The following is a 27,174-nucleotide window of genomic DNA, read 5'->3' on the forward strand; positions in this document are numbered from 1 at the left end:
TTATTCTTGGAGCAATGGTTGAGGGGTGCTCTTATAGAAGTGTATAAGATCACGAATTGGGTAAAAGACTTGGTGCATTTACCCAGAGTTGGGAAATCAGAACCAGAAGGCATAGGATTACGGCGGGGTGGTAAAGATTTAATAGGAACCCGAGGGGCAATTTTTGTTTACACACAAAGGGTGGTGGGTATATGGAACAAGCCCGAGGAAATAGTTAAGGCAGGTGCTATCATAATGTTTAAAAGACATTTGGACAGGATTAGGATAGATTTAGAAGTAGATGAGAAAACACAGGCTGGTGAGATTAGTGTAGATGTGGCTTGTTGGTCGGCGTGGGCCAGTTGGGTCGAAGGGTCTTTCCATGCCGTATGACTGTCTTAAAAATCTCTTCCAATTCTGAACAAGCACAACTGAAAGATCCTGCTGTTTGGAAACTGGCTAAGACCAGTTGATAGACACAAATTGCTGGAGTAACTCAGTGGGTCAGGCAGCATCTCTGGAGAAAAATGATAGGTGATTTTGTGTCGGAATCCTTCGCACCAGGTGGCTCTTCATCAAATATTCCAGCAGATTGAAGGAAAGGCAAGAGTATTTTCATTTCACATGTGATTAATAGTTTGCAGATAACTGGGATGAAATACCAGATATTTGCTTCAAGAATGAATGAATGTAGCACACCATGAATAAGACTAATTCTGCCACTTCTCCAGAGGAGGGCAGTAATCCCTCATACTTTATATTCACTGTCATATTTTATTGCTTCAAACCAGAGAAGTTTCCAACATCACCATTAAAGCTATCGTCAGCTTCCCTCTCTCAGGAAGCAGGAGAATGGGGCTGGTGTGTTCTAAATAGATCTAGATGCCTGAATGTTAACTGTGTTCTGACACACCTTCACACATATACAGATCATCCCTAGCTGAAGATAGACACAAAGCACTGGAGTAACAGCTGGTCAGGCAGCATCTCTGGAGAAAGAGGATGGGTGATGTTTCAGGTCGGGACCCTTCTTCAGACTGACATTTCCGGGTCAGGGCCCTTCTGGCGATGATCAGTTGATGAGCCAGTGCATTATCTGCTCCTGCTCTCTGCGTGTGGTTAGTCAGGCTAGTCTGAAACAGTTCCTCTTTCCTCAGCTACTACCTGAACTGCTGACTGCATCATTTTTGTTTACTTCGGAGCTGGTAACCCCAACCAGTTCAAAACAGGGAACGTCTTTGGTGAAATGAAAGATAAGTGAAACAGGGAGCAGGTAGGCTGATGTGATGAGGCGAGGGCACACTTTGGGTTGCAGTGCTGCAAAATTTCTCCTGCGAGGCTGTTAACTTTCACAAGGTGATTTTTAATGAGATGGGTTTATTTTGCAGGATATCAAGATTTTGAAAAGGACACCTTGATTTTCTGGATCAGGTGCAACATAAAAAAACGCGTCTTCCTGTTCCCATGTTCAGCAGGAAAATTAGCTCCTAGGTCCACACAGAAGTGAAGCAGTTAGAATATCCAATGCCACATTACTACAATATTTAGTCAGAGGGTAGTTAATCTGTGGAATTCATTGCCTCTGAGGGCTGTGGAGGCCAAGTCAGTGGATATTTTTAATCCAGAGCTAGACAAATTCTTGATCAGAACGGGTGTCAAGAGTTATGGGGAGAAGGCAGGGAAATGGGATTAGGAAGCAGAATAGACCCGATGGGCTGAATGGTTACTCATATAACTTGTGAACTATCCTGTGGACTTTGCATGGAGACATGAACCACCAATAAAAGTGACAGATCCAAACTATTCAAATTTAAACATCACTGAAATTAGATGGAAGTAAACAATGATTCGTAAACTTCAAACCAGACGCTACAGTGGCTATTTTATTGGCAAGTGATATTTGTGATGCAGGGACAAGTTTCTTTTGAGGATTTTTTTTTTTCTTGTACAGCGCCCATCATGTTTTGCTGAGGGAGTGGCCATGATGAATTATTTTAAAGCCACTCAGGATCATGTAAACAGCAGTAAAATAAATGCCCATTTTGATGCTAGTCATTGATGGAGGAATGCAGGCCACAATATATCAAATATATCTGAAGAAGGGTTTCGGCCCGAAATGTTGCCCATTTCCTTTGCTCCATAGATGCTGCTGCACCCGCTGAGTTTCTCCAGCATTTTTGTGTACCCACAATATATCAAATCTCCTCAAGCAATGTCACAATCTTTTAGTTCTCCTGGTCCAAAAGCAGTCCTATCCTCCAACATCTTGAAGACTTTGGTATGGTTGACCTGGTGGCTTTAAGAGGGGTTAGAACTTCTAACCAGCTGATTCAGAGGGAAGAGTGCAACCAACCATCTGCCATGAGCATTTAAAAGAAAGATTGTTTCTATAAAGTAAAATTGCAAGGATAGTATTTTATTTAATTATCTGATCTTCAAATCAAATACTGATACTATTTTATTCATTCATGCATCAACAAAACAGTTACAGTTTGTCTTTAGACAATTCATATCACATTGAGTAATTTGTTTAGATTGAAAGAGTACAGTAAAAAAGGTATACAATGATGCACCCCAATTATTGTAATGTAAACTGATCATTCAGAAGTTGTTGATTTGGTTCCCTCATTATACAGTAGAAATACATGTAATGTTCCTGATTGGCTTTGAAATACACATCACATCAAGAGTTCACTGAGTGGCACAGGCTGATTCGTGGAGGCGAGTACCCAGTTGTAAACAGTGCCCCAGTCCATCTGGATAGGAAAGTCATGAAGATCAATCATACGATCATCTGGCACTCGTGTCGTACACACAACAGGAACATTCACTGCTATTCTGAGGCACTGTACCATTTATTTGTTAACAAACTTTTTTTTTTTGCAAGTATACTCCCTATTGTTTGTCTTTTGAGGTTTCCTTTTGGTTGTCCAATAGTTCTTTAAGGTTGCACACAACCTCCTCAGGAAGTTCTAAAAGGGGGAGATCATCCAATGAAATGTCCTGAGCTGGCATTTCCAGAGGAGGAAGGTTGGGGATTGGAATGTCTTTTGCTTTCCCAGCATTGGTGGCATTATTAGACGGTTGACTCAGGCACCATAACTCCGACTTCACAAAGTCTGAATCCACATCCAATTCCTTCTCCAATGGGGAATCTCTAAGCCTTGCATTCTCTGTCTTCAGCTGCTTATTCTCCTTCTTTAACCTCTCATTATCAGCGAGAAGTAGGTCAACAAGTCTTTTGAGTTCAGTAATTTTCATCTCTTGCTCCTCAATCCTTGTCCTGTCATCTTTAGGCGTTTTGCTCCCTGCACAGATCTTCAAAGCAACGTGCCTCTTTTCCAACAGAAATAGAAGAGTATCTGGTTCCCGAGCAAACAAATCGTGAATTTGTCCCTGATATTCCTCCTTGTTAAGGCTACCTGATTCTACACTCGCAGAAAGTGACTTCAGTCCATCGGATTCATCTGAGGCTAGTTTTGTCACTGACTGTGGATCAATCTCTTTGTCTGATGCTGCTGGGTGTAACTGAGTCCTCAGCTTTTCTTCTCTCTTAGCTCTCTTCCATCTCTCATGAATTAAAAGCTGATGTTTGATATGACTGTCCCTCTGGAGCTCCAACGACAATAAAGCCTGAACATTGAGAATAGAATCATTTATTAACATGGGAATTAAGTCTTCAGAAACTTAACAATTCACTAACTATGCAGAAATAGATTGTAATTTCAGTAACACAGGTCAGCACACAAACAATTAGGATTACTAATCATTTGCTCTACTCAGGTGTATTCCACATCCCTCAGGGATTAAAGGATGAAATAGAAACAACACCTGCACATTTGTCAGTGTGTTTGCGAGCTATCACTGGTCACAGTGCACAAAGCTGGGAGAAATGCAACCCAATCTGCTGAAAGATGGTTATTGATTTTGCAGAACTCTCCAGGATCACCTGGTGTCAAAACTTGCAAATTTCTGCGTTTTCCTGCCAGCACAGTGAAATGATAGCACTGTCAGAGGAGGGATCAGACTGTTTACCATCAAATCAGATCTAACCTTGAAACTGGTTTCAGGCTACACATCTGCAACTACACTAACATTTTTTAATCTACATTTCAGCCGCAGTTCACTGCTGATGAAGTTCTTATCCACGCCACCAAAAAACTCTGCTGCATATCCTGCTTCATTCTACCCTCCAGCACCATAGCGGGGATGGGGTATGTTTGGTAGTTTCTTTCATTACGTGAATACAAGTTGTAATGATTGGACTATTTCATGTTGCTTGATACCTTCCCTTGTAATAAATCGAATACATAGGCTAGGGCGTCCTCTGGTGAAGTGCAAAATACACAACTTTATGTTCTGCACCCCGTTCTCCAACACTTGATCCACAGTTCTTTATTGTCAATTCAAGTGCTCAGCTAAATGCCTGACTACCTGTTCAATGGTATGAGAATACCTACTACCACCATCCCCTTGGACATTGCATTCTAGATTCCAATCACCCTCTGGGTGAAGAGTTCCTTCACGGCTCACCTCTAAAACTCTTACTCTAATCCCTAATCCTATGCACTCCGGTTAAATAAAACTCTGATGTGTAAAGTTGATTGAAGGATACAGCATGTAAGCAAGCTCTTTGGCTGACCATTAATCACCCTTTCACACTAGTTCTATATAGTTCCCTCTTTTGCATCCACTCCCTGGAAACCGCGGGAAATTTGCAGAGGCTGATTAATCTATAAACCAACACGACACACCCATTTACACTAATCTTACATCAATTCCATATCTCACCACAATCTCATCAATTCTGCACAGATTCTGCTAATCACCTACAATTTAGGGCCAATAGACAGAGGTCCATTAGCCTGCATGTCTGGGAGGTAATTGGAGCACCTGAAGGAACCCCATGAAGTCACAATTGACTTAGTAAATTAGGAGGCAGCCAGCAGACATGTGGATGATTTCAAGTTCACGCGGAGCACAAGGACAGTAAGTTGGAATAGTTAAACTGTAAAAGTAACAGAGGCGATGAGGAGCACGTGGTGTTTATCTTTGAATGGATCATGGTTTTCTTTAACAATGATGCAATTATTGAAGCCTCATAAAAATGGATTTGTTTTAGCCCGTACATTTTACTGTTAGCAGCTGAGTTAGAGGACAGGAGAAATGAAAGGTTAATTCATGTGATTTCTGAAGCAATCTCTTCCAGACCAGGTTAATTGTTATTCTGGGCTTAGGTTTTGGACAACCTGTATTTGGAACAAAGTGTTCTGTTGCATTTTTCCTGTGAGCACAATGTCCACTGTAGCCAAAGGGAAGCTTTATTGTAAAGAAACGTTAAAACTCAACAACAATATTCACAGAGCTGTTAACAAGGCACCTTTGTATCATGGCTTTCTGAGACAGAAGACTAGTCTCATTGTTAACAGTTAGAATGCTTCACAAAGTGTAAGGGATTCAGAATGGAAGGATTCCAAACTGTTAACACAGCAATATAAAAATTTGGGGGGGGAAATCTACTGCACACTTCCTCAAAAATCTCATGACTTCAAACAAATGACTAATATATAAACATGCACATTTTTGTCTTTTCCCAAAACACAGTCAGCTTGCATTGAGAACATTTAGCGACAGTCTTCATGCACAAGCCAACACTGATTAGTTTGTGTATTGGTTTATTATTGCTCATTGAAAAACAGTGAAATTTTTTGTCTATGTGCTATCCAGTCAAATCATACTATACACTAGTGCTATCAAGCCAAACAAACGCACACCAGCAATTAGATAAATTCCAGAATGCAGACTATAGCATTATTGTTTTACAGCTACAGAAAAAATGCAGATAAAAAAGTGAAAATCATGCAATGAGGTAGGTAGGGAAATCAGGACTATACGCTTATTTTATGAGAGAAACATTCAGCAATGAAGAAGCAGTTCCAGAATCTGGTGGTATGTGCTTTCAAGCTGTTGTATCTTCTGTCCAACGAAAGAGACAGGAGGAAATGACCAGGATGTAAATGGTCCTTACTTGAAAGCACATATATGGTTAGGAGTTCGTTATCTTTGTTAGTTATCTCAGGTAAAATAATTACCAATTTTGCAAGAGTTTGCAATGTTGGTTATTTAAAGCAGGTTTTAGCCTCCTTGCACATGCTGTAAGACGACCAATACCAGGTTGAAGACTCGTAGCAGTGTAGGCACTTATATCAATCTGCTAAAATGTAAGTGGTCACCTAGAATATTGGACATTCATTTCCAAGTCATTTACATACGACTCGCTCGTTGTGTAAAAGCAATACCTCAAGAGTTCCTGCAAATGAAATTGAACTTAACAATTGGTCAGATATTGCCAATGTTGATGGACCTCCTATGGTCATTGGACAATTTCAAACATGAGGCAATGTTGAAGATTAAGTGAAATGTTTGGGGGGTGGGGTGGAGATGCAGTGGCAAGTTTCTGGGAAATACTTTATGCAATTACTCATAGAGGAAGATACTAGAAGATAGAAAAGACACCAAGTGCTGATGAAACTTAGCAGTTCAGGCAGCATTCCTGGAAAACATGGACAGGTGATGTTTCGGACGTTAAATATCCATGTTCTCCAGGGAATCTGTCTGACTCGCTGAGTTACTCCAGCACTTTGTGCCTTTTTTTGTAACCTGCAGTTCCCCTTTTAGAAACATAGAAATTAGGTGCAGGAGTAGGCCATTCGGCCCTTTGAGCCTACACCGCCATTCAATATGATCATGGCTGATCATCCAACTCAGTATCCCGTACCTGCCTTCTCTCCATACCCTCTGATCCCCATAAGCACAAGGGCCACATCTAACTCTCTCTTAAATATAGCCAATGAACTGGCCTCAACTACCCTCTGTGGCAGAGAGTTCCAGAGATTCACCACTCTCTGTGTGAAAAAAGTTTTTCTCATCTCGGTTTCAAAGGATTTCCCCCTTATCCTTAAGCTGTGACCCATTGTTCTGGACTTCCCCAACATCGGGAACAATCTTCCTGCATCTAGCTTGTCCAACCCCTTAAGAATTTTTTAAGTTTCTATAAGATCCCCTCTCAATCTCCCAAATTCTAGAGAGTATAAACCAAGTCTATCCAGTCTTTCTTCATAAGACAGTCCTGACATCCCAGGAATCAGTCTGGTGAACCACCTTCTCTGCACTCCCTCCATGGCAATAATATCCTTCCTCAGATTTGGAGACCAAAACTGTACGCAATACTCCAGGTGTGGTCTCACCAAGAACCTGTACACCTGTACATGGGTCAAGCATTTTTCCTGCATCTAGCTTGTCCAGACCTTTTATAATTTTATGCTTCTATAAAATTCCCTCTCATCCTTCTAAATTCCAGTGAATATAAGCCCAGTCTTTCCAATCTTTCCTCATATGACAATCCCGCCATCCCGTGGATTACCCTCGTGAACCTACGCTGCACTGCCTCATTAGCAAGGATGTCCTTCCTCAAATTAGGAGACCAAAACTGCACTCAACATAGAAACATAGAAACATAGAAAATAGATGCAGGAGTAGGCCATTCGGCCCTTCGAGCCTGCAGTGCCATTCAATATGATCATGGCTGATCATCCAACTCAGTATCCTGTACCTGCCTTCTCTCCTTACCCCCTGATCCCTTTAGCCACAAGGGCCACATCTAACTCCCTCTTAAATATAGCCAATGAACTGCCCTCAACAACCTTCTGCGGCAGAAAATTCCAGAGATTCACCACTCTCTGTGTGAAAAACGTTTTCCTCATCTCGGTCCTAAAAGATTTCCCCCGTATCCTTAAACTGTGACCCCTTGTTCTGGACTTCCCAAACATCGGGAACAATCTTCCTGCATCTAGCCTGTCCAACCTCTTAAGAATTTTGTAAGTTTCTATAAGATCCCCCCTCAATCTTCTAAATTCTAGCGAGTACAAACCAAGTCTATCCAGTCTTTCTTCATATGAAAGTCCTGACATCCCAGGAATCAGTCTGGTGAACCTTCTCTGTACTCCCTCTATGGCAAGAATGTCTTTCCTCAGATTAGGAGACCAAAACTGTACGCAATACTCCAGGTGTGGTCTCACCAAGAACCTGTACATCTGCAGTAGAACCTCCCTGCTCCTATGCTCAAATCCTTTTGCTATGAAAGCTAACATACCATTCGCTTTCTTCACTGCCTGCTGCACCTGCATGCCTACTTTCAATGACTGGTGTACCATGACACCCAGGTCTTGCTGCATCTCCCCTTTTCCTAATCGGCCACCATTTAGATAATAGTCTGCTTTCCTGTTTTTGCCACCAAAATGGATAACCTCACATTTATTCACATTATACTGCATCTGCCAAACATTTGCCCACTCACCCAGCCTATCCAAGTCACCTTGCAGTCTCCTAGCATCCTCCTCACAGCTAACAATGCCCCCCAGCTTAGTGTCATCTGCAAACTTGGGAGATATTGCCTTCAATTCCCTCATCCAGATCATTAATATATATTGTAAATAGCTGGGGTCCTTGCGGTACCCCACTAGTCACTGCCCGCCATTGTGAAAAGGACCCGTTTACTCCTACTCTTTGCTTCCTGTTTGCCAGCCAGTTCTCTATCCACATCAATACTGAACCCCCAATGCCGTGTGCTTTAAGTTTGTATACTAATCTCTTATGTGGGACCTTGTCGAAAGCCTTCTGGAAGTCTAGATACACCACATCCACTGGTTCTCCCCTATCCACGCTACTAGTTACATCCTCGAAAAATTCTATAAGATTCGTCAGACATGATTTACCTTTCGTAAATCCATGCTGACTTTGTCCAATGATTTCACCACTTTCCAAACGTGCTGCTATCCCATCTTTAATAACTGACTCTAGCAGTTTCCCCACTACCGATGTTAGACTAACTGGTCTGTAATTCCCCGTTTTCTCTCTCCCTTCCTTCTTAAAAAGTGGGGTTACGTTTGCTACCCGCCAATCCTCAGGAACTACTCCAGAATCTAAAGAGTTTTGAAAGATTATTACTAATGCATCCACTATTTCTGGAGCTACTTCCTTAAGTACTCTGGGATGCAGCCTATCTGGCCCTGGGGATTTATCGGCCTTTAATCCATTCAATTTACCCAACACCACTTCCCGACTAACCTGGATTTCACTCAATTCCTCCAACTCCTTTGACCCGCAGTCCCCTGCTATTTCCGGCAGATTATTTATGTCTTCCTTAGTGAAGACGGAACCAAAGTAGTTATTCAATTGGTCCACCATATCCTTGTTCCTTTTCTACAAGGCCATAATAAAAGTGTATAATATGCTGTTAGATCACAGTTACAGATCTGATGAAAACACCACAGGAAAGATGGGATGACATAAGGAAGATGTGCAGAGATGCCCTTGGGGCTGTAAGATATTAATTATGGGGCCAAGAGGAGATTTTATTGAGGTGTAATGTATTGCGAGAGAAGTAGAAAAGGGGAACAGGAGGGTTCTATTTTGCTCTGCATACAGATCAGGGATTTGAAGACTTTGGGTCAAATGGCTCAAAATGCTAGAAATTGAAATAAGACAAGAATGGTGCTGAAGGCCACATTTGAGGAGCAATAACCTGAGACAACAGTGAAATTCAATAGCTTCCTTTTTTTGCTGATACGGATGTGATGGGTCAAGCATGCTTTGCTGTGCTGTAAAATGTTTTTGATTCTTTGATACTGGATCAATGGAGAGGGAGAGGGGGCCTATTACTAAGTATTTACTTCCCTGGATTCAGTGCAGTTCTGTGAAAGTACCTGTGAACAGATTGCATTTCCTCGCTTGACGCATACCTGTTCTGAATGTGTTAGCTTCATGGCTTCTCCAAGGTGGTCTGCACAGAAAGAAGAAATCCATTGTCAGTGAATCAGGCATTACCAGACAAATACAACAAAAGGTCAGGGCTTTATGGACAATTGTAGTTCAATCCGATGCACAATTTACTCCATTCTATGACAAGCTTCCCAACTCAAACTGAAAAATGGATACGAGGGAAATTAAAATGTAGTTAAAAAGCAACAGTTTATTGACCAACAGGTGTAACTTCAGCAGCAAGGTGCATTACATTTTGCAGAAATATCTTCCTATCACATAATCCTAGAAACATTTTATGTTTAAATTTCTCCAGTTGAAACCATATCGCTCTCAGTGCTCAAAGTATAGACAGGCACCACTTTACGTTTTACTATTTTACCTAAATGGTAAGGACATTAAACATCAGCTGGATATATTAAAATAACCACTTAAATCACTTGTCCCCAAAACATTGGACTTAACTAGGTTACAGAAGCCTCAGATCAAGTCACAATTGAAAATATTGATATTAAAACATCTTACGTATGTCATTAGAATGACTCCAAAGATATGTTTTACAACTTCAACACATTGCAAAGTAGCAACAGGCAATTGGAGTTCATATGTTTAATTACTGCCATTTAAAGAAAACCTTTTTCATTTATGTAATTTTGAAAAAAGAGAAAATATTGAAACTGTAAGAACTGTGGGACAGGACAATCAGTCAAAGCAAGATTAGCAATGTAACTCGTCAACACTCAATGGCCGGAAGGAGGCAGGTTAAGCATGCCCTGCATCTTCGTTACCACTTATGTCGCCATTTTCAGGAAGCCAAGGACTTGTACCCCAATATCTCCTATACACAACGTTTCTAAGAGTCCTGCACTTGCTATATATACTTTCCTCGTACATTTGAACACCTAAAGTGCAGCACCTCGCATTTGTCCTGATTAATCTCCAACTGCCATTTCTCAGCCCATATTTCCAACTGATCTATATCCTAACCCTATGCATTGAACCATTTTCATTTAGTGTTCTTCAGTTGTCTGAAGCACACATCAAAGCTTTCCTGATCTCTGTTCGATGCCCAGAAATATCTATGTGGATATACATCAAAAAGAAAGCAATTATTAAATGGTGGAATTGTACCATCCGGCAGAATCGCCGTACCTCCCCTGGCAGCCCTTCTGAAGAAAGGGTATTGACCTGACATGATAACTCTCCAAATTGCTGCCTGAACTGCTGAGTATTTCCAATATTTTCTGTTTATTTTTCAGATTTTGAAAGACTGACAAAAGAACTAGAGGAAAAGCTAAAATAATATTAATCTGGAATATGCATTTTTTATGGAGGGGTTTGAACATATTTTCAAATTAGAATTTTCTAATGTTCTGGGTAACAAAGAAACTGGACTGATTGGATACAACTCTTTCAAAGATCTGACCAACACAATGAGCTGAAATTTCTCCTTCTGTGCTCCATGCCTCTTACACACTACCTACGGACACGAGTGCAATATATATTTTCTGGAGGTCTTACACGTTCAATCACGTACAAATTTTAGAGACACAGGAGACTGCAGATGTTGTAATCTTGAGCAACAAAAAACAAACAAAAACTGCTGGAGGAAGAGCAGGCCAGGCAGCACATGTGGAGGGAAATGGGCAGAGGACATTTCGGGTCAAGACTCTTCTCAAACTTGAGCATCTAAAACTCTGCTGCTTTGATCTTAATTTGCATCATCCCACATATTATCCTCATGTTTAATAGCATACAAGAGGTTTGGTTCTGCAAATATTCAGTTTCATTGCTCTGTTTTTCTGTGAACTCCTTATCTATAATGTTTTCATGTCTTTGTCTCCTCTGATTCAAGCCTCTGCACTGGTTACAGTTGCCTCAACCCCGAGTTTGGGAATTCCTACTCAGTCATCTCTCAAACCAAATCTATACTAATATTTGATTCTGGCTCACTGTCAAGTGTTGTCCAACTACAGTGCTGAGCAACGTTGGGTCAATTTGCTACATTAGAGGAGCTTCGTCAACACAATTGGTTATTAATCTCAGAATATTCCATAATGGAAAGAACCACAGCAAGAATGATAGCCAGGCACTCCAAATAATCTCTTGTTTTGTAACTTATTCCGAATTATATGAACCACAATAAGAATGTTGCCTTCGGCTGCAAAGACAGCCTAAGGTATTTTACATTGACACGTGTTTCAGTTTTAAATGTTGAAAAGATTCACCAACCTGCAGCCTTCCCATGACAATCAATTGCTTCAGCATATTTTCCTGCTGCTAGCATACGTTCCGCCTTTCTGCTTTGCTGGTGAGCCTGAAAGAAACAATACTGCTAAGCAGGGTGCACTTGCATTGTCATTTCAAATCACAACAACTCTGGCCTTGCAAAATGAACTGGGCAGCTTTAGCAATTCTGCTGGAAAGGACTGTGACGAGTGGGAATACGTAGACTCTAGTGTGATATTGTCTCCTAGATCACTGATCCCTAAAGAACGCTTTGGCAGCAAGCTCAAAATACAACACGCAACAACACATGAACATATTGCAGTGTGTACAAAAGACAAAAACACAAGCACTATGATGACCTCTGTGGGGAATGTCCTATTTCCAGATATAACAGACCAGTCTGAAGCTGCTGTTGTATACTACCCTAAAATTACTGACTTTATGTTGCAATCATCTGTTTCCTTAAGGACATGGAAATAATCTTATTGTGCAATGTTCAAAATGCAGGGATTTGCATTTCACAATTAAAGTCACATCCCAGCCCTCTCAGATTACACTCCCTTTCAAATTCACATTGCAGCAAACAAATCTGTATTTTGCTTCACTGGGTCATTCTGGCAGAGCGGCGGGAAAGCCCCAAGTAGAAGTCATCAACGCAACCAATATTTGTTAAATAAAATGGTTTTAGTTTTTGAAATATCTCAGTATTTGAAACCCCCATCCTCACAATAGACAATAGGTGCAGGAGTACGCCATTCGGCCCTTCGAGGCAGCACTGCCATTCAATGTGATCATGGCTAATCATCCCCAATCAGTACCCTGTTCCTGCCTTCTCCCCATATCCCTTGACCGCTATCTTTAAGAGCCCTATCTAGCTCTCTTGAAAGTATCCAGAGAACCGGCCTCCACCGAGGCACTGAGGCAAAGAATTCCACAGACTTACAACTCTCTGAGAAAAAGCGTTTCCTCGTCTCCGTTCTAAATGACTTACCCCTCATTCTTAAACTGTGACCCCTGGTTCTGGACTCTCCCAACACAGGGAACATGTTTCCTGCCTCTAGCGTGTCCAAACCCTTAATAATCTTATATGTTTCAATAAGATCTCCTCTCATCCATCTAAACTCCAGAGTATACAAGCCCAGCCTCTCCATTCTCTCAGCATATGACAATCCCGCCATCCCGGGAATTAACTTTGTAAACCTACTCTGCACTCCCTCAATAGCAAGAATGTCATTCCTCAAAATAGGGGACAAAAAATGCACCCAATACTCCAGGTGTGGTCTCACCAGGCCCTATACAACTACAGAAGGACCTATTTTCTCCTATACTCAACTTCTCTTGTTATAATGATCAACATGCCATTCGCTTTCACCATATATGCCACCACCCTATATCCCACAGCGACTCAATTCTGCTTTTAGTATCATATAACATAGAAAAAGGTTCTTCGGTCCAACTTGCCCATGCCGAGCAAGATGCCCCATCTTGTCCCACCTGCCTACGTTTATGTATTCCCCTTTAAACCTTTTCTATCCATGTACCTGTCCAAATGTTTTTTTGTAAGTGCCTGCATCAACTACCTCCTCTGGAAGCTCATTCCATATACCCACCACCCTTTATTTTATTTCAAATTTACACCAGTTTTACTCCACTGAGATACCTGTGGCCTGCTAATTGTTCTCTTGCTAATTCCCAAATGTGAACATTTCACTTTTAGTGACTGTGCACCAGTTTTTACACACTAAAATTCCCTTTCCAACCCCGTTTCTACATTTTTCTTTTTGCCTTTTAATATCCCCTTCAAAATCCCCCTGAGCAATTGTTTTAAACTTGCACTGTCACCATTCATGACTTGGGTGGGTGGAGTGTCAGTCTTTTTGTCTGCCCTTGTAGGATGGTGAAGGGTGGGTGACCCGATTGAAATTCACAAGATCTTGAGGGGCATGGATAAAGTGAATGCTTAGTCTTTTTTTTCCAGGGAAAAGGATTATAACACTAGCGGACATCAGCTGAAGGTGAGCGGGCAGAAATTTAAGAGGGACCTCAGGAGCAATATATTTTATTTCAGTAGGTAGTCCATATCTGGAAGCAACTGCCTGAGAAACCTATCGAAGTGGATACAATTACGACTTCAAAAAGACATTGGCCAGATATATTTGACAGATATATGGATAGGAAGGGCTATGGGCTAAATGCAGGCAAAAAGGACTCACGCAGGATGTCATGGACAACATGGGCAAGGTGAGCTGAAGGGCCTGTTTCCGTGCTATAGAGCTCAGGCTCATGTTTTTGTAAATTGTCTTGGGACATTTTTGCTCGATTGAGCAAATGGACTATACAAATGGAAGTTGCTGTCTTGTTGAAGGTTCGATAAATCCAACATGCTTTGTAGTCCCCTGAAATGTCCACCTCTTATAGCCAACAGCAAATAATGTTTAAAGTGGAAAATGCAACAGGATCAGTGATGGGTATTTCTGTTCACTAATGATTCAGCATTTTAACCGTGGGCTCAAGAATTGAAACATGGCTCAAGTTAAGCAAAATTATACACAAAAATACTAAAAGGTTTAGGAGAGAAACTGAAAAATGAAACGGCAGCAAAATGCAATGTCATCATGTCAGACATTTGTTTCTCCAACATATTAGTAGCTAAACCTTTGGAATTTTGTCATATGCAGTTGATATTGGTGAGAATGAAGAGGAGATTTAACAGGATATTAAAAGTACACAAAAATGCTGGAGAAACTCAGCGGGTGCAGCAGCATCTATGGAGCGAAGGAAATAGGTAACGTTTCAGGCCAAAACGGTCTGAAGAAGGGTTTCGGCCCGAAACGTTACCTATTTCCTTCGCTCCATAGATGCTGCTGCACCCGCTGAGTTTCTCCAGCATTTTTGTGTACCTTAGATTTTTCAACATCTGCAGTTCCTTCTTGAACACTTTAACAGGATATTGCCTGGAATGGAGCAATTCGGTTATGAGGAGAGACTGGAGAAATGTGATCTGTTCTCAACAGGAGGAGACTAAGGTGGGACATAATTATGGTATGTAAAATGATGAGGGGTATAGATATGGTAGACTGCAGGGAACTTTCACCCTTAACAGATAAATAAAAGGGGAGCACATTGATTTAGGGGAAGGGGTAGGAGATTTAGAGAGGATATGAGGGGGATCTTTTCTCACCCAGAGAGTGGCGAGTTCCTGGAATGCATTGTGGAGAGAGTGGTGGAAACAGTCACTGACAGTATTTAAACAGTGACTAGACAAGTAATTGAATCACCTGGGCATGGAAGTTTACAAGCTAAGTGCTGGAAAATATAATTCATATGGATGCATTTTCATAGATTGCTAAGAACTTGGTGGGCCGAATGGCCTGTTTCCTTGCTCAATGATTCTATTGTCACTTTTGGTAAAAAGGCTCTAATGTTTGATCTCTGATCCTTGTTCTTCAGCAGTAACTTTTCCATTATTGGGACTGAAATTTGCAGTGGAATAGTACAACAAAACCGGCTATTAGCACTCTGCTGTACCTCTCACTGAATGGAGTGCACTAGAATCTTAATGCAGGCCTTCGACTTGACAATAATTTTTCCATTGAGCTTACCGAGTCAGGAGACATTGTAATGTGAGGAGAAATGTGATCTGTTCTCAACAGGAGGAGATTAAGGTGGGACATAATTATGGTATGTAAAATGATGAGGGGTATAGATATGGTAGACTGCAGGGAACTTTCACCCTTAACAGATAATAAAAATAAATAAAAGATAAATAAAAGGGGAGCACATTGATTTATAATATGTGACACAACTAAAGTTGAGCAATAGCTCCAGAATCATCAGACTTATTAAGACAGCTTCTTTGTCGACAATCTGCAATTGGGAGCCTAGCAAAGAGAGAAATGCCAAGCCCAGACCAATTTGGATAATTCAGCTGCACGTCTCCAAAAAGAGAAATAATTATTCTAGTTATCTGTAGCAATGTTTTTTACTGATAGTTCAGACTGTTGACCTGGTTAATCAGTGTAACATTTGGAACATTGTGTTTGCACCAACAAAGGATGCTAGATTGTACTTTGAACAGTTGCATGCTGGCATAGTGCTTTAAACAATAGTTCAATTTAGAGATACAGGCCCTTCAGTCCACTGAGTCTGCGCCGACCAATGTTCACCCATACACAAATTCGATCTTTCACAATAGGGGCAATTTTACAGAAGTCAATTAACCTGCAATCCACGTCTTTGGTATGTGGGAGAAAACCGGAACACCCAGAGAAAACCCATGCAGTCACAGGGAGAACATGCATACACCCGTAGTCAGGAACAAACCCGGTTCTCTGTCGCTGTAAGGCAGCAAATCTCCCGCTGCGACACTGTGCCACCCACTGTATGGGTCATGGAAATCCCATATAGATAAATAAATACATTCACTGTAGAGTTCTACAGGGATCTGCAACCTATGTAAATAAACATATGGTGCAGTTACACTGCATTGGCTTTTTATCTAATTGCTGAAAACTCACCGCAGGATCATAATCCAGATGTATCATCATGCGTTTTGAATCGGGGAGGGGAATAGAGCATGGTATTTCCAATCACCAGTTCTATGGAGGGAATGGTATATCTACTTCCTGCAATTGCACCTCCTACAAATCTGTAACATCAGCTAGGTTACAGTATAGAGCAAAGATACTAGAGAGGTTGTAGAATCAGACAATTCATTGTTTTTGGGGGGGGGGGGGGGGGGGGGCTGGGGCCAATGGGTGAGGGCAGTTTAGTGGGATATGCTACCTGGAGGTTGTTCTTACACAATACTCAAACTAAAATGGACAAAAATCTTAGTCACAAGGGAAACGGATTAATGCGTGTATGTGACACAAGAAGGTACCTTTTACACTACTATCCCAAATAAGTAGTTTATTTACAATCAGCAACTGAGAGTGGTTTTAACCTCCACAAGTTAAAACTAGCTTTCAGAGGTGGACATTTCAAAGAACTACATGTAGAATCTTTTAAAGCAAAACTGAACTGAAATGTATTGTTTTTGAGGGTCACATAAATTGACTTTACATAAGAAAAGGGGAAGACTGAAGAAGGTCCCTTTTCAACCAAAACTCTTTATTTTATCTGATATGAACCTCAATACCCTGATTAATCCACAGAGTATTTCATATTCTGAAGTGCCTAACATGAAACGGTTATTTTGACTTTGGAAGATTGTGCTGCAACAGATTGTGTATCGGTGATAGTGCTCATTTCTATCTTGCGTTATAAAATTTGTAATATATTCATGAATGGCACTGGAAATAACCAAGTATATTTTTGTTTCTTATGCTACCATTTTGCTAATTGCAGGATATGAAGGATTGGAAAAACCTGATCCATGCCAGATGATAGGTAAAGCAGTTCCACCAATGTGGCTGGAAAACTAGACTAGTTCCTTCCTGGCTGCACACCTATTTGGTCTTCCCTTCTTCTCCCATTTTTTATTGTACATTCATCCACCACAAATCATTTAAACACCTGCTCTCTGTTTTTCTGCTGGGATAAGAGGGATAAAGCAAAATAATTTAGTAAGTGAGGAAAAGGGAGAGAAGGAATGTACAAAAAAAAACAGATGTTGAAATGAGTAACCAAGAAATGAAAGACCAGAGATGTGAAACAGCAGCCACATAATGTGTGGCAGAGGCACAGAACTATATGGGCTTGAGTACAAGCAAAGGAAAAATAAAGCTGAAGGAGGTGGAAAGTATTTAAAAATTGGTAACAAATAAGGGGGTAATAAAGGGGGACTTTAAACAAAAATTATCCCGAGTATCAGATGATTCAGCCTTGCAGTATTGTAATTTCCATATCATTAATTCTCTGCAGTGTTTTTCACGTTTGTTTGGTGTAAACATTTTAGAAGTCAGGAAAATTCATAAACACATTTACTGTAGTGACTCTTTAATGAGTCAGCTATCACTATGCACATTCACAAATGTCTTCTTGATAAGCTTTTTAGATCTATCGGCTTGCACTAGATACAATCATGCATATATGCCATACTGGTATAATGTTTGGCAGAATTTCTGGCCGATGGCAAAATATGATATCCCTATTACCATGCAAAAAATTAAAATTGTACGGGGACTTTGGAATTCTGCATTCACTTGCATGTGATTCTCCCACTTGTTGCATTATTAGTTAACACGCTTAACAACTAGAATTTACAAAGAAATAAAAAAAAAAACACCTTGATACTTTACAGGAAGGCTATCAAAAAAAAAAGTTGGCAGCAAACGACACTACAATATTTGCAACAGATGATTAAAAGCTTGGCCAGAGATTTCAGGAGCATCATAAGGAAACATTAGAGGGTAAAAGGAACAAATGTGGGACAGCCACTGAAGACGTGGACCCCAAAAGCAGAACGTTTAAAATTAGAGTTATCAGAGACAGAATTTAATGGATGTAGCATTGAAAGAGGATAGAGATTAAAGAACATGTGTGCTCACAGAGGGATTTAAAAATAGTTCCTTGATATTTTTGCAGTTCTGCAATTTTAAATAGTTTTATTAAGAAAATTAAAACAAGAAACTAATCAGAAAATATTTAAAGTTTTATTCTCTGGAATACAAAACAATTCAAATAACAACCTGTACCCAAGAGGTTTTGAAAATCATTTATGATTCTACATGCAATGACACCCTGAAACAAATAATAACCTTGTGTGCTCTCCTGACTCGGTAAGCTCAATGGAAAAATTATTGTCAAGTCGAAGGCCTGCATTAAGATTCTAGTGCACTCCATTCAGTGAGAGGTACAGCAGAGTGCTAATAGCCGCATTTGTTGTACTATTCCACTGCAAATTTCAGTCCCAATAATGGAAAAGTTACTGCTGAAGAACAAGGATCAGAGATCAAAGATTAGAGCCTTTTTACCAACAGTGACAATAGAATCATTCAGCAAGGAAACAGGCCATTCGGCCCACCAAGTTCTTACCAATCTATGAAAATGCATCCATATTAATTATATTTTCCAGCACTTAGCTTGTAAACTTCTATGCCCAGGTGATTCAATTACTTGTCTAGTCACTGTTTAAATACTGTCAGTGACTGTTTCCACCACTCTCTCCACAATGCATTCCAGGAACTCGCCACTCTCTGGGTGAGAAAAGTTCCCCCTCATATCCTCTCTAAATCTCCTACCCCTTCCCCTAAATCAATGTGCTCCCCTTTTATTTATCTGTTAAGGGTGAAAGTTCCCTGCAGTCTACCATATCTATACCCCTCATCATTTTACATACCATAATTATGTCCCACCTTAGTCTCCTCCTGTCGAGAACAGATCACATTTCTCCAGTCTCTCCTCATAACTGAATTGCTCCATTCCAGGCAATATCCTGTTAAAGTGTTCAAGAAGGAACTGCAGATGTTGAAAAATCTAAGGTACACAAAAATGCTGGAGAAACTCAGCGGGTGCAGCAGCATCTATGGAGCGAAGGAAATAGGTAACGTTTCGGGCCAAAACGGTCTGAAGAAGGGTTTCGGCCCGAAACGTTACCTATTTCCTTCGCTCCATAGATGCTGCTGCACCCGCTGAGTTTCTCCAACATTTTTGTGTACTTTTAATATCCTGTTAAATCTCCTCTTCATTCTCACCAATATCAACTAGTACATATTTCTTATAGTGTGGTGACCAGAAATAAAGCCAATACGTCTGACCAATGTTTTATAAGTATCACCCTCTCTTGTGTTCAATGTTCTGATGAAGGAAGGCCACAATCCCATACGCTATGAACAACATTGTCTACCTGTGTTGCCAATTTCATGGATCTTTGGATTTGCATGCCAAGACCTCTCTGTTCCTCATCACACCCTAGGACCTTACTTTTCATGGTGTACATTCTAGCTCCATTAGTACTCACAAAATGCATCACCTCACACTTATATCAGGATTAAATTCCATCTGCCATTTATTTCTCAACCATTTTCACCAACACACAAATATCACCTAGTAGTCTATGACTATCAGCAACCTGGTCAGCAACTCCGCCAATCTTCACATCATCTGCAAACTTGCTGATCATGCTTCCAACATCCACATCTTTCACCTATATTACAAACACCAAGAGTCCAGTTCAGCCAACTAGTCACAGATATCCAATCACAAAAACAATGCTCTACCATTAGCCTCTGTGGCTGTTTGGGACAAGTACGGCAGAGACTGAGATAAAGTAGCAGGGGAAGGCCACATCCATCACTGGGTCAGGAACATGATGCACAATGACTGAAACCGTCTTTATTGTGTTTGAGCAAAGAGAGTCAGTTTTAAATCATAATTACATAAAAAGTATCATGGGGTTAATTTCTGTGGCCTCATTTAGGTTACCTACACTTAGCTTGTATTTCTATGGGCTCGGGATGATTCAATCAAAGGACATAATAGAAAAGGAATGCAGTGGAGGAATTCTAAAGTAATCTAGCTCCAAGTCATTCAGATTCAAAGTATATTTTCACATACAGTTGTGAACTCTGAAACATCATCCTCTAAGAGCCTGAATTTAATCGGAGTGTACAAGATTGAGAATGACTGATTTTGGTCTGTATGCAGACTAACAAGGATAAGAAGCAGTAAATCATGGATTATGATACAGACCATGGTTTAACTGAACAGCCTTACAGTGGCTCAAGGATTTATGTAACATTAGTCAGTGTTTTGATATTTTACTGTGAAATAAAATTTGTGATTTAGATATTTAATATTAACAATTCCAATAAATTCTCAGGTGGACTCAAACATATTCACATTGCAACAGCTCTGAGATTTATGGAATAAATGTGAACAATAACATTGCCAGGATGAGAGGCCAAATCGGGCAGCCTCTCTCTGCTGCCACTAAACGTAACTTTAAAAAAAATAAAAAGCAGCAAACAGGAAGTGTTTAAGGCAGATTATTTTGGCTTTTTACAACAGGCTTAATTTGTTGCTTTCAAATAGAACAACTGTTTTTACCTGGTTGCTATTTTCTCCTCAAAACAATAATTGCACAGATTACAAATAATTCCCCAAAGATAAGCAAGTCAATCTGCTTCCAGGCAACTACTGTTCTAAACGACTCTTATGAAAACCATGGGAGGAGCTCAAACTGACTCAATCCACATTAACTCTTTAGTACTCTTCTTCCAACTGTAATCGATGAGCAACAATTGATCAAGAGGTCCTCACTGTTCATTGTTGAATACACATTCTCCAAAGTCATTTCAAAATTTCACATTTCTTTACATACATTAAATGCACTGATTCACACTGCACAGTGGCGAGGCTGGTAGAGCTGCTGAGACTAGGTTCGATCCTGACCTCAGGAGGTGTCTGTGTGAAGTTTGCATGTTCTTCCTGCGACCTCAGGGAAATCTTCTGGGTATTCCAGTTTCCTCCCACATCCCAAAGACGTGCAGGATTGTAGCCTAACTGGTCAGTGTAAAATTTTGGATGACAAAATTGGGTAACAGAACTAATGTGATCATATAATTAATGGACGGCCAAAGGGTCTGTTTCCATAATGCATCTCGAAACTAAACTATCCTGTTTAAACCGTCCTACTTTGCACCCACTTCAAATTCACGACTTCAAAGTTCCACTATTACTTTACAATCTACACAAAGACACTATATCACCTTCAAGAACCCAAATCTACACAACATATCTCTGCAAAATATTAAAAAGGATTCAATATCTTTTTCCCATAAATACAGGAAAAAAACAAAGTGGCCACTCCAGACAGGGACGGGACACCGGGGTGGGGACGAGCAGCTCAAGAGCACCCGCAGTAACGGAGAGCCCGACAAGCAGCTCAAGAGCACCCGCAGTGACGGAGAGCCCAACGAAATGCAAGCCTGCACACTATGCAGCATCACCGTTGCCGAGACTTTATAGCTAGTGATCTTTGACCTGGTCATGCGCAGTCAGAATACCGAAATCACTTATTCTAGCTGGAGGTCTGTGATCAGTGGAGTTCTGCAAGGATTTGCACTGGGACTTCTGATGTTTGTGTTACATATACATGGCTTGGAGATAAATATAGATACAAGGAACTGCAGATGCTGGAATCTAGAACAAAGCACAAAATGCTGGAGCAACTCAGCAGCTCAGGCAGCATTATGGAGGGAATGGATAGATGATGTTTCGGGTTGCCTAACCATTCTCTACAAAGATGCTGCCTGATCAGCTGAGTCATTCCAGCACTTTATTTTTCAGATGTAAATATAGATGAGTTGCTTCATATGTTTGCAGATGACACCAAGATTGCTGGAGTTACTGACCTTGAGGAAATCTGTTAAAGTATACAGCAAGATATTGATCAATTGCAAAAATATGCAGAGAAATGCCAGAGATAATTTAATCCCAGCAAGTGTGAGGCTTCAGGATATGGCCTGAAAACCCATTTTGGGGGTTCAAATGTTAGGGGAAGGTGTATGGTTGGTGGCAAGACCATTAACAGCACTGATGTGCAGAGGGATCTTGGGGTCCAGTCTATAGCTCTCTGAAAGTGGCAACACATGTAGACAGAGTGGTAAAGAAAGCACAAGGTATGCTCACCTTCATAGGTCAGGGCATTGGAGTACAAGAGTCAGGAAGTCAAGATGCAGCTCTATTGTTGGGGGGGGGGGGGGGGGCATATTTGGATTGCTGTGTGCAGTTCTGGTCGACCCATTACAGGCTTTGGAGATGGTGCAGAGGAGGGTTTACCAGAATGCTGACTGGATTACAGGGTTTTAGCTCCAAGGAGAGGTTGGACAAACTCAAGATTGTTCTTTCTGGAATGCCAGAGGTGGAAGAGAGAGCTAATACAAATATAGAAGGTTATGAGAGGCAGAGATAGGGTAGACGGTCCGAATCTCTGTCCCGGCGTGAACAAAGATTAAACATGTCAAAGACTGGAGAGCATAGCTATAAACTGAGAGGGGAAAAGTTTAAAGAAGATGTACTGGACTTTTTTTTTAAATAGTGTGGTGGGTGTCACACCATGGTGATGGTGGAGGCAGATGTGATAGTGGCATTTATGAGGCCTTTAGATATGCACAAGTATGGAATAGAAGGATATGGATCATGTGCAGGCAGTTTAGATTAGTTTATCTTGGCATCATGTTTGGCACATTATAGGTGACCGAAGGGCCTGTTCCCGTGCTGTATTGTAGTGTGTTCTACATTCTATAAATAACTATAAGAATGCAAGTTATAACATTCTTTCGACATAGATCCAGAGGAGATTTAGGAGAATGATCCTGGGAATGTTTGGGTTAATGTACGAGGAGCGTTTGAAGACTCTGGGCCTATACTGCTGGTGTTTAGAAAGATGAGGGGAGATCTAATTGATGCTGGTTCACAAAAAAAGGCACAGTGCCAGAGTAACTCAGTGAGTAACCCTTCTTTAAGGGCCTGTCCCACTGTACGAGCTAATTCAAGAGTTCTCCAGAGTGTCCTCTGATTCAAACTCAGAGAATTATGGTAATAGCCGCTCGTAGGTACACGGGGCTCTCGTGGACATTTATCAACATGTTGAAAAATCTTCACGAGTCTTCACGAGCTTACCGCGTTTCCCGAGTACATGCCGTTAGCTTTACGAGCCTCTAAGGGATGTCCCGAGCTCCGACGTACCCGCTACGTATATTCTACGTGCTTAACACGAGTTTGATTAATTTTTTTTAACTCAGGAGAGCTCTTGAATTACAGTGGGACATGCTGACTGTGAGGTCGGGGAAAGAAAGCTGGAAAAGAGGTGTGGTCATGACAAGGCCTAGCTGGTGATAGGTGGATACAGGGGAGGTTTTTTTCCCCATAAGCAGATGGTTGGGCAAAGGCCAGAGATGAATTGACAAAGAGTGTGAGCTAAGGATAGACAAGGAGTGGTGCTGCCAGAGGAAGGAATTTAGGTGGAAGGGGAGGGAAGAAATGGATGCTAATCCAAGTGGGACACAGGGAAAAGTGTGTGAGGGATGAGTTATGTTCATCCAGATTGTGAGTGACCTCACTCAGGTAATGGAGGAGGCCCAAGACAGAAAGATTAGTATGGAAATGAGAAGGGAATTAAAATGGTTAGCAACCAGGACTTCTAGCAGGTCTTGGCGGACCAAGTGCAAGTGTTCGGAGAAATGGTCACCTAGTTAGTCTATGCTTGGTCTCTCTGATGCAAGGGAGGCTCGGCTATATCAGGAACACCAAATGTAGAGAATGATGGACTCAGACCAGTTCATCACTTGCACTATCCTCCCACCACCAAAAGCAACTACAGAGGTGCCTCAAATTGGTGACATCTATCATCAAGGATTCTCACCATCTGGGCCACACCCTGATCTCACTGCTAAAATTGGGTAGGAGGTACAGTTCCGGAACAGCTACTTTCGTACAAACATCAGGTTCGTAAACCAATTTGCACAACCCTAATCCTACCTCTGCAAAGGAAAACTGCCTTGAACTTGTTTTCTAATTGTGTTTTGCACTAATGTCTTATTTTTCCAGTCTTGAACAGATAATCTATGTATAATTTTTATTTGTGTGTTTTTCTGTGTGTGTGTGTGTGTGTGTGTGTGTGTTTGCACATCGCTGCTGCAAGCAAGATTTTCATTGTACCCAGTAGCTCACTGTACCTGTGCACATTAAATAAATTCTTAATTTGACTTGAGCCATAACTGTTGCTGATCATCTTCCACTTGACATAACATCATGAATACCCAGAATCGTGGGTTTCAACCTGGGGACCACATGCATAATATTTCTTGTCTCCTAAATACTGATTATCTGATCCCCAGTTGTGCTCTCCACTTCCGATTCTTAATCTCAGTTATTGAAATTCGCCCATTTCCCATCACTAGCGTTTCATAACCACAGGAGGTCCCCAAAACATTTCACTGGCTTTGAAATACTTTAGAATTATATACTTTATTGCAACATAGGGAACTATAATAATCAATTTGGAGAGATAAATATTGGTCACTACACTGGGAAAACTCCCTTATTCCTCCTAGAATCATCTCCCGGGACACTAGAGGTTCACCCGAAGAAGCAGGCCTGGTTCTGGTCTAATGATACATACAAAAGCCAAGTTCCAATCCAAGTTCAATACATTGGACTGTAAGACTAAGATAGCAAACTGTTGATTGAATTGATTGAAAGATGCAGCATGGAAGCAGGCCATTCAGCCCACGCCAACCATCCATCATAGGTTCACACTAGTTCTATATTATCCCACTCTTGCAGGCACCCTGCACACACGGGAAAATTTACACAGGCCAATTAACCTTCAAACCCTCATCTCTTTGGGACGGACACCAGAATACCCGGAGAACACCTAATCAGTCACAGAGAATGTACAAACTCCGCACAGACAGCATCCAAGGTCAGGATCTAACCTGGGTCTCTGGCACTATAAAGCAGCAGCTCTGCCAGCTGTGCTATTGTGCCACCCATCATATTGGTATCCCATCACAGTCCATTCTTTCATGGCTATGATATTTCAGCTCAGCTGTCTCAACATGAAAGCTGATATTGACAACTAACCTACTTCGGCTACATTAAAAAAGATGAGCCATGAAGAACACCAGTTGGCCGACTGTAACCCACCTGGTCTGCTAACCTCCCACCATTTGAGGTAGCACAGAGCCCATGTCCAAAAACGTTGGTATATGACAGAGTGATGTATAACCGAGCTTAGTTTGAGTTTAGTTTATTGTCACATGTACCGAGGTGCAGTAAAAAGCCTTTGTTGCATGCTAACCAGTCAACAGAAAGACAATACGTGATTACAATCAAGCCATCCACAATGTACAAATACATGATAAAGGGAATAACGTAAATAACATTTAATGCAAGATAAAGTCCAGTAAAGTCAAGGAAAAACGTCTCAACATGCATCTTGGGATCATAGGGACAGAGAGTTGAGAGGCCCTTTGACAGAGCACACCCGCACTGTGAATTCAGCACCTACCTATACTAATACCACATTCTATGGGATAAGGGAATCAAGGGATATGGGGAAAAAGTCAGATCGGGGTACTGATTTTGGATGATCAGCCATGATCATATTGAATGGCGGTGCTGGCTCGAAGGGCCGAATGGCCTACTCCTGCACCTAGCTTTTATACTTCTCTCAGATCCCCATCAACTCCTCTTCCAGCACCTCTATTCACTGTCCTCCTTCGCTTGTTAAACATGCTCTGTGGTTACACGGTTGTCTCTGAATCCGAGGACATGGGTTCAAGTCCTCCTCCAAAGACTTGAATATAAAATCTAATTTATCACCCCACCGTAGCATCGGGATTGTTGCAGTCAAGATTGTCATCTTTCATTTGAGATGTTGAATCTCTCTGGTGGATGCGAATAATATTTTGTCTCTGTTAAGAAGTTTTTAATTTACCCCACAATTACGGTCAGTATTTATTTCTCAACCAACATCACTAAAACAGACCATCTAGTCATCATACTGCTCTTTGTGGGTTCTTGCTACGTGCTAACTGGATGCCACGACACCCAAGTACAACACTCGCAAAGTATTCGATTGGCTGTCAGGATTTGTCGGTGGTGTGAAAAGCGACGTGTAAATGCGGTTGTCTATTTTAATCCGACTCTTTTACAAACAGGGCGAGGATGTTGACAGGGTAAATAACAGGGGCCAGTTTAGGCACAATCACTGGAGCACAAGGGCCCAGGGGTAGATGACAGACTGTAGGGAAAGGTGGACGTGCAGCCAGCCCACTGCCTCCAACTCCATGACACGGCGGCTTCAGAGAGATCTATAATCCTAGAGGCAGCGCCGGCCGGCCGGGCCCGCGTTCCCCTCCGCTCCAGCAACGCAGGTGAAAGGCACCCGAGCACTCACCAGGTTCAGTGGGCTTTCCATAACGTCCATTGGTTTCCTCCTCACCCCGCCACATCCGAGTCGTCGGGCTCAGCTCAGCCCGGCCGCCATCACGGGGCTGAGGGAAAGCATCTGCCGAGCAGAGCCGGGCCAGGTCGGGCCGGGCCGGGCCAGCTGCTTCTCCCTCCAAGTGGAGGGAGCCGCCGCGCTCAGGCTCAGCTCGCCCCTGCTCGCTCGCTCTTTCTTTCCCTCCCTCCTCCGCTAACGACGGCGCGCGGGCCCCTATGGCGTCGGTTCGCTCCGTGACCTTCGACCTC

At 41.6% G+C, this 27,174-nt stretch overlaps 1 protein-coding gene across 2 annotated transcripts; it reads right to left on the minus strand.

Moving 5' to 3' along the window:
* Positions 1-2,374: 2,374 nt before the first annotated feature.
* On the minus strand, positions 2,375-27,168 carry nrbf2b (nuclear receptor binding factor 2b). 2 transcript variants are annotated; one of them, XM_055647190.1, is made up of 4 exons: positions 26,879-27,168; positions 12,031-12,115; positions 9,744-9,820; positions 2,375-3,612 (listed from the first exon to the last, which is right to left on the minus strand). In XM_055647190.1, exons 1-4 carry the CDS (start codon positions 26,906-26,908, stop codon positions 2,875-2,877), a joined length of 930 nt encoding a protein of 309 aa, XP_055503165.1. In that variant the 5' UTR covers positions 26,909-27,168; the 3' UTR covers positions 2,375-2,874. The 2 variants fall into 2 exon arrangements, with proteins under 2 accessions (XP_055503165.1, XP_055503167.1); XM_055647192.1 differs by having other exon boundaries at positions 9,780-9,820; positions 26,879-27,166.
* Positions 27,169-27,174: the final 6 nt, after the last annotated feature.

Source organism: Leucoraja erinacea, chromosome 15 (assembly GCF_028641065.1).
Source record: "Leucoraja erinacea ecotype New England chromosome 15, Leri_hhj_1, whole genome shotgun sequence".
In the NCBI taxonomy this organism is placed as follows: domain Eukaryota; kingdom Metazoa; phylum Chordata; class Chondrichthyes; order Rajiformes; family Rajidae; genus Leucoraja; species Leucoraja erinaceus.

Coding starts and splice junctions, on each gene's coding strand:
- nrbf2b (XM_055647190.1), bottom strand. CDS start 26,908: ATGGACGTTATGGAAAGCCCACTGAACCTG. Junction 12,116..26,878: donor TGGAAAGCCCACTGAACCTG/GTGAGTGCTCGG, acceptor TGTTTCTTTCAG/GCTCACCAGCAAAGCAGAAA. Junction 3,613..9,743: donor GAAATGCAATCTGTTCACAG/GTACTTTCACAG, acceptor CTCAATGTTCAG/GCTTTATTGTCGTTGGAGCT.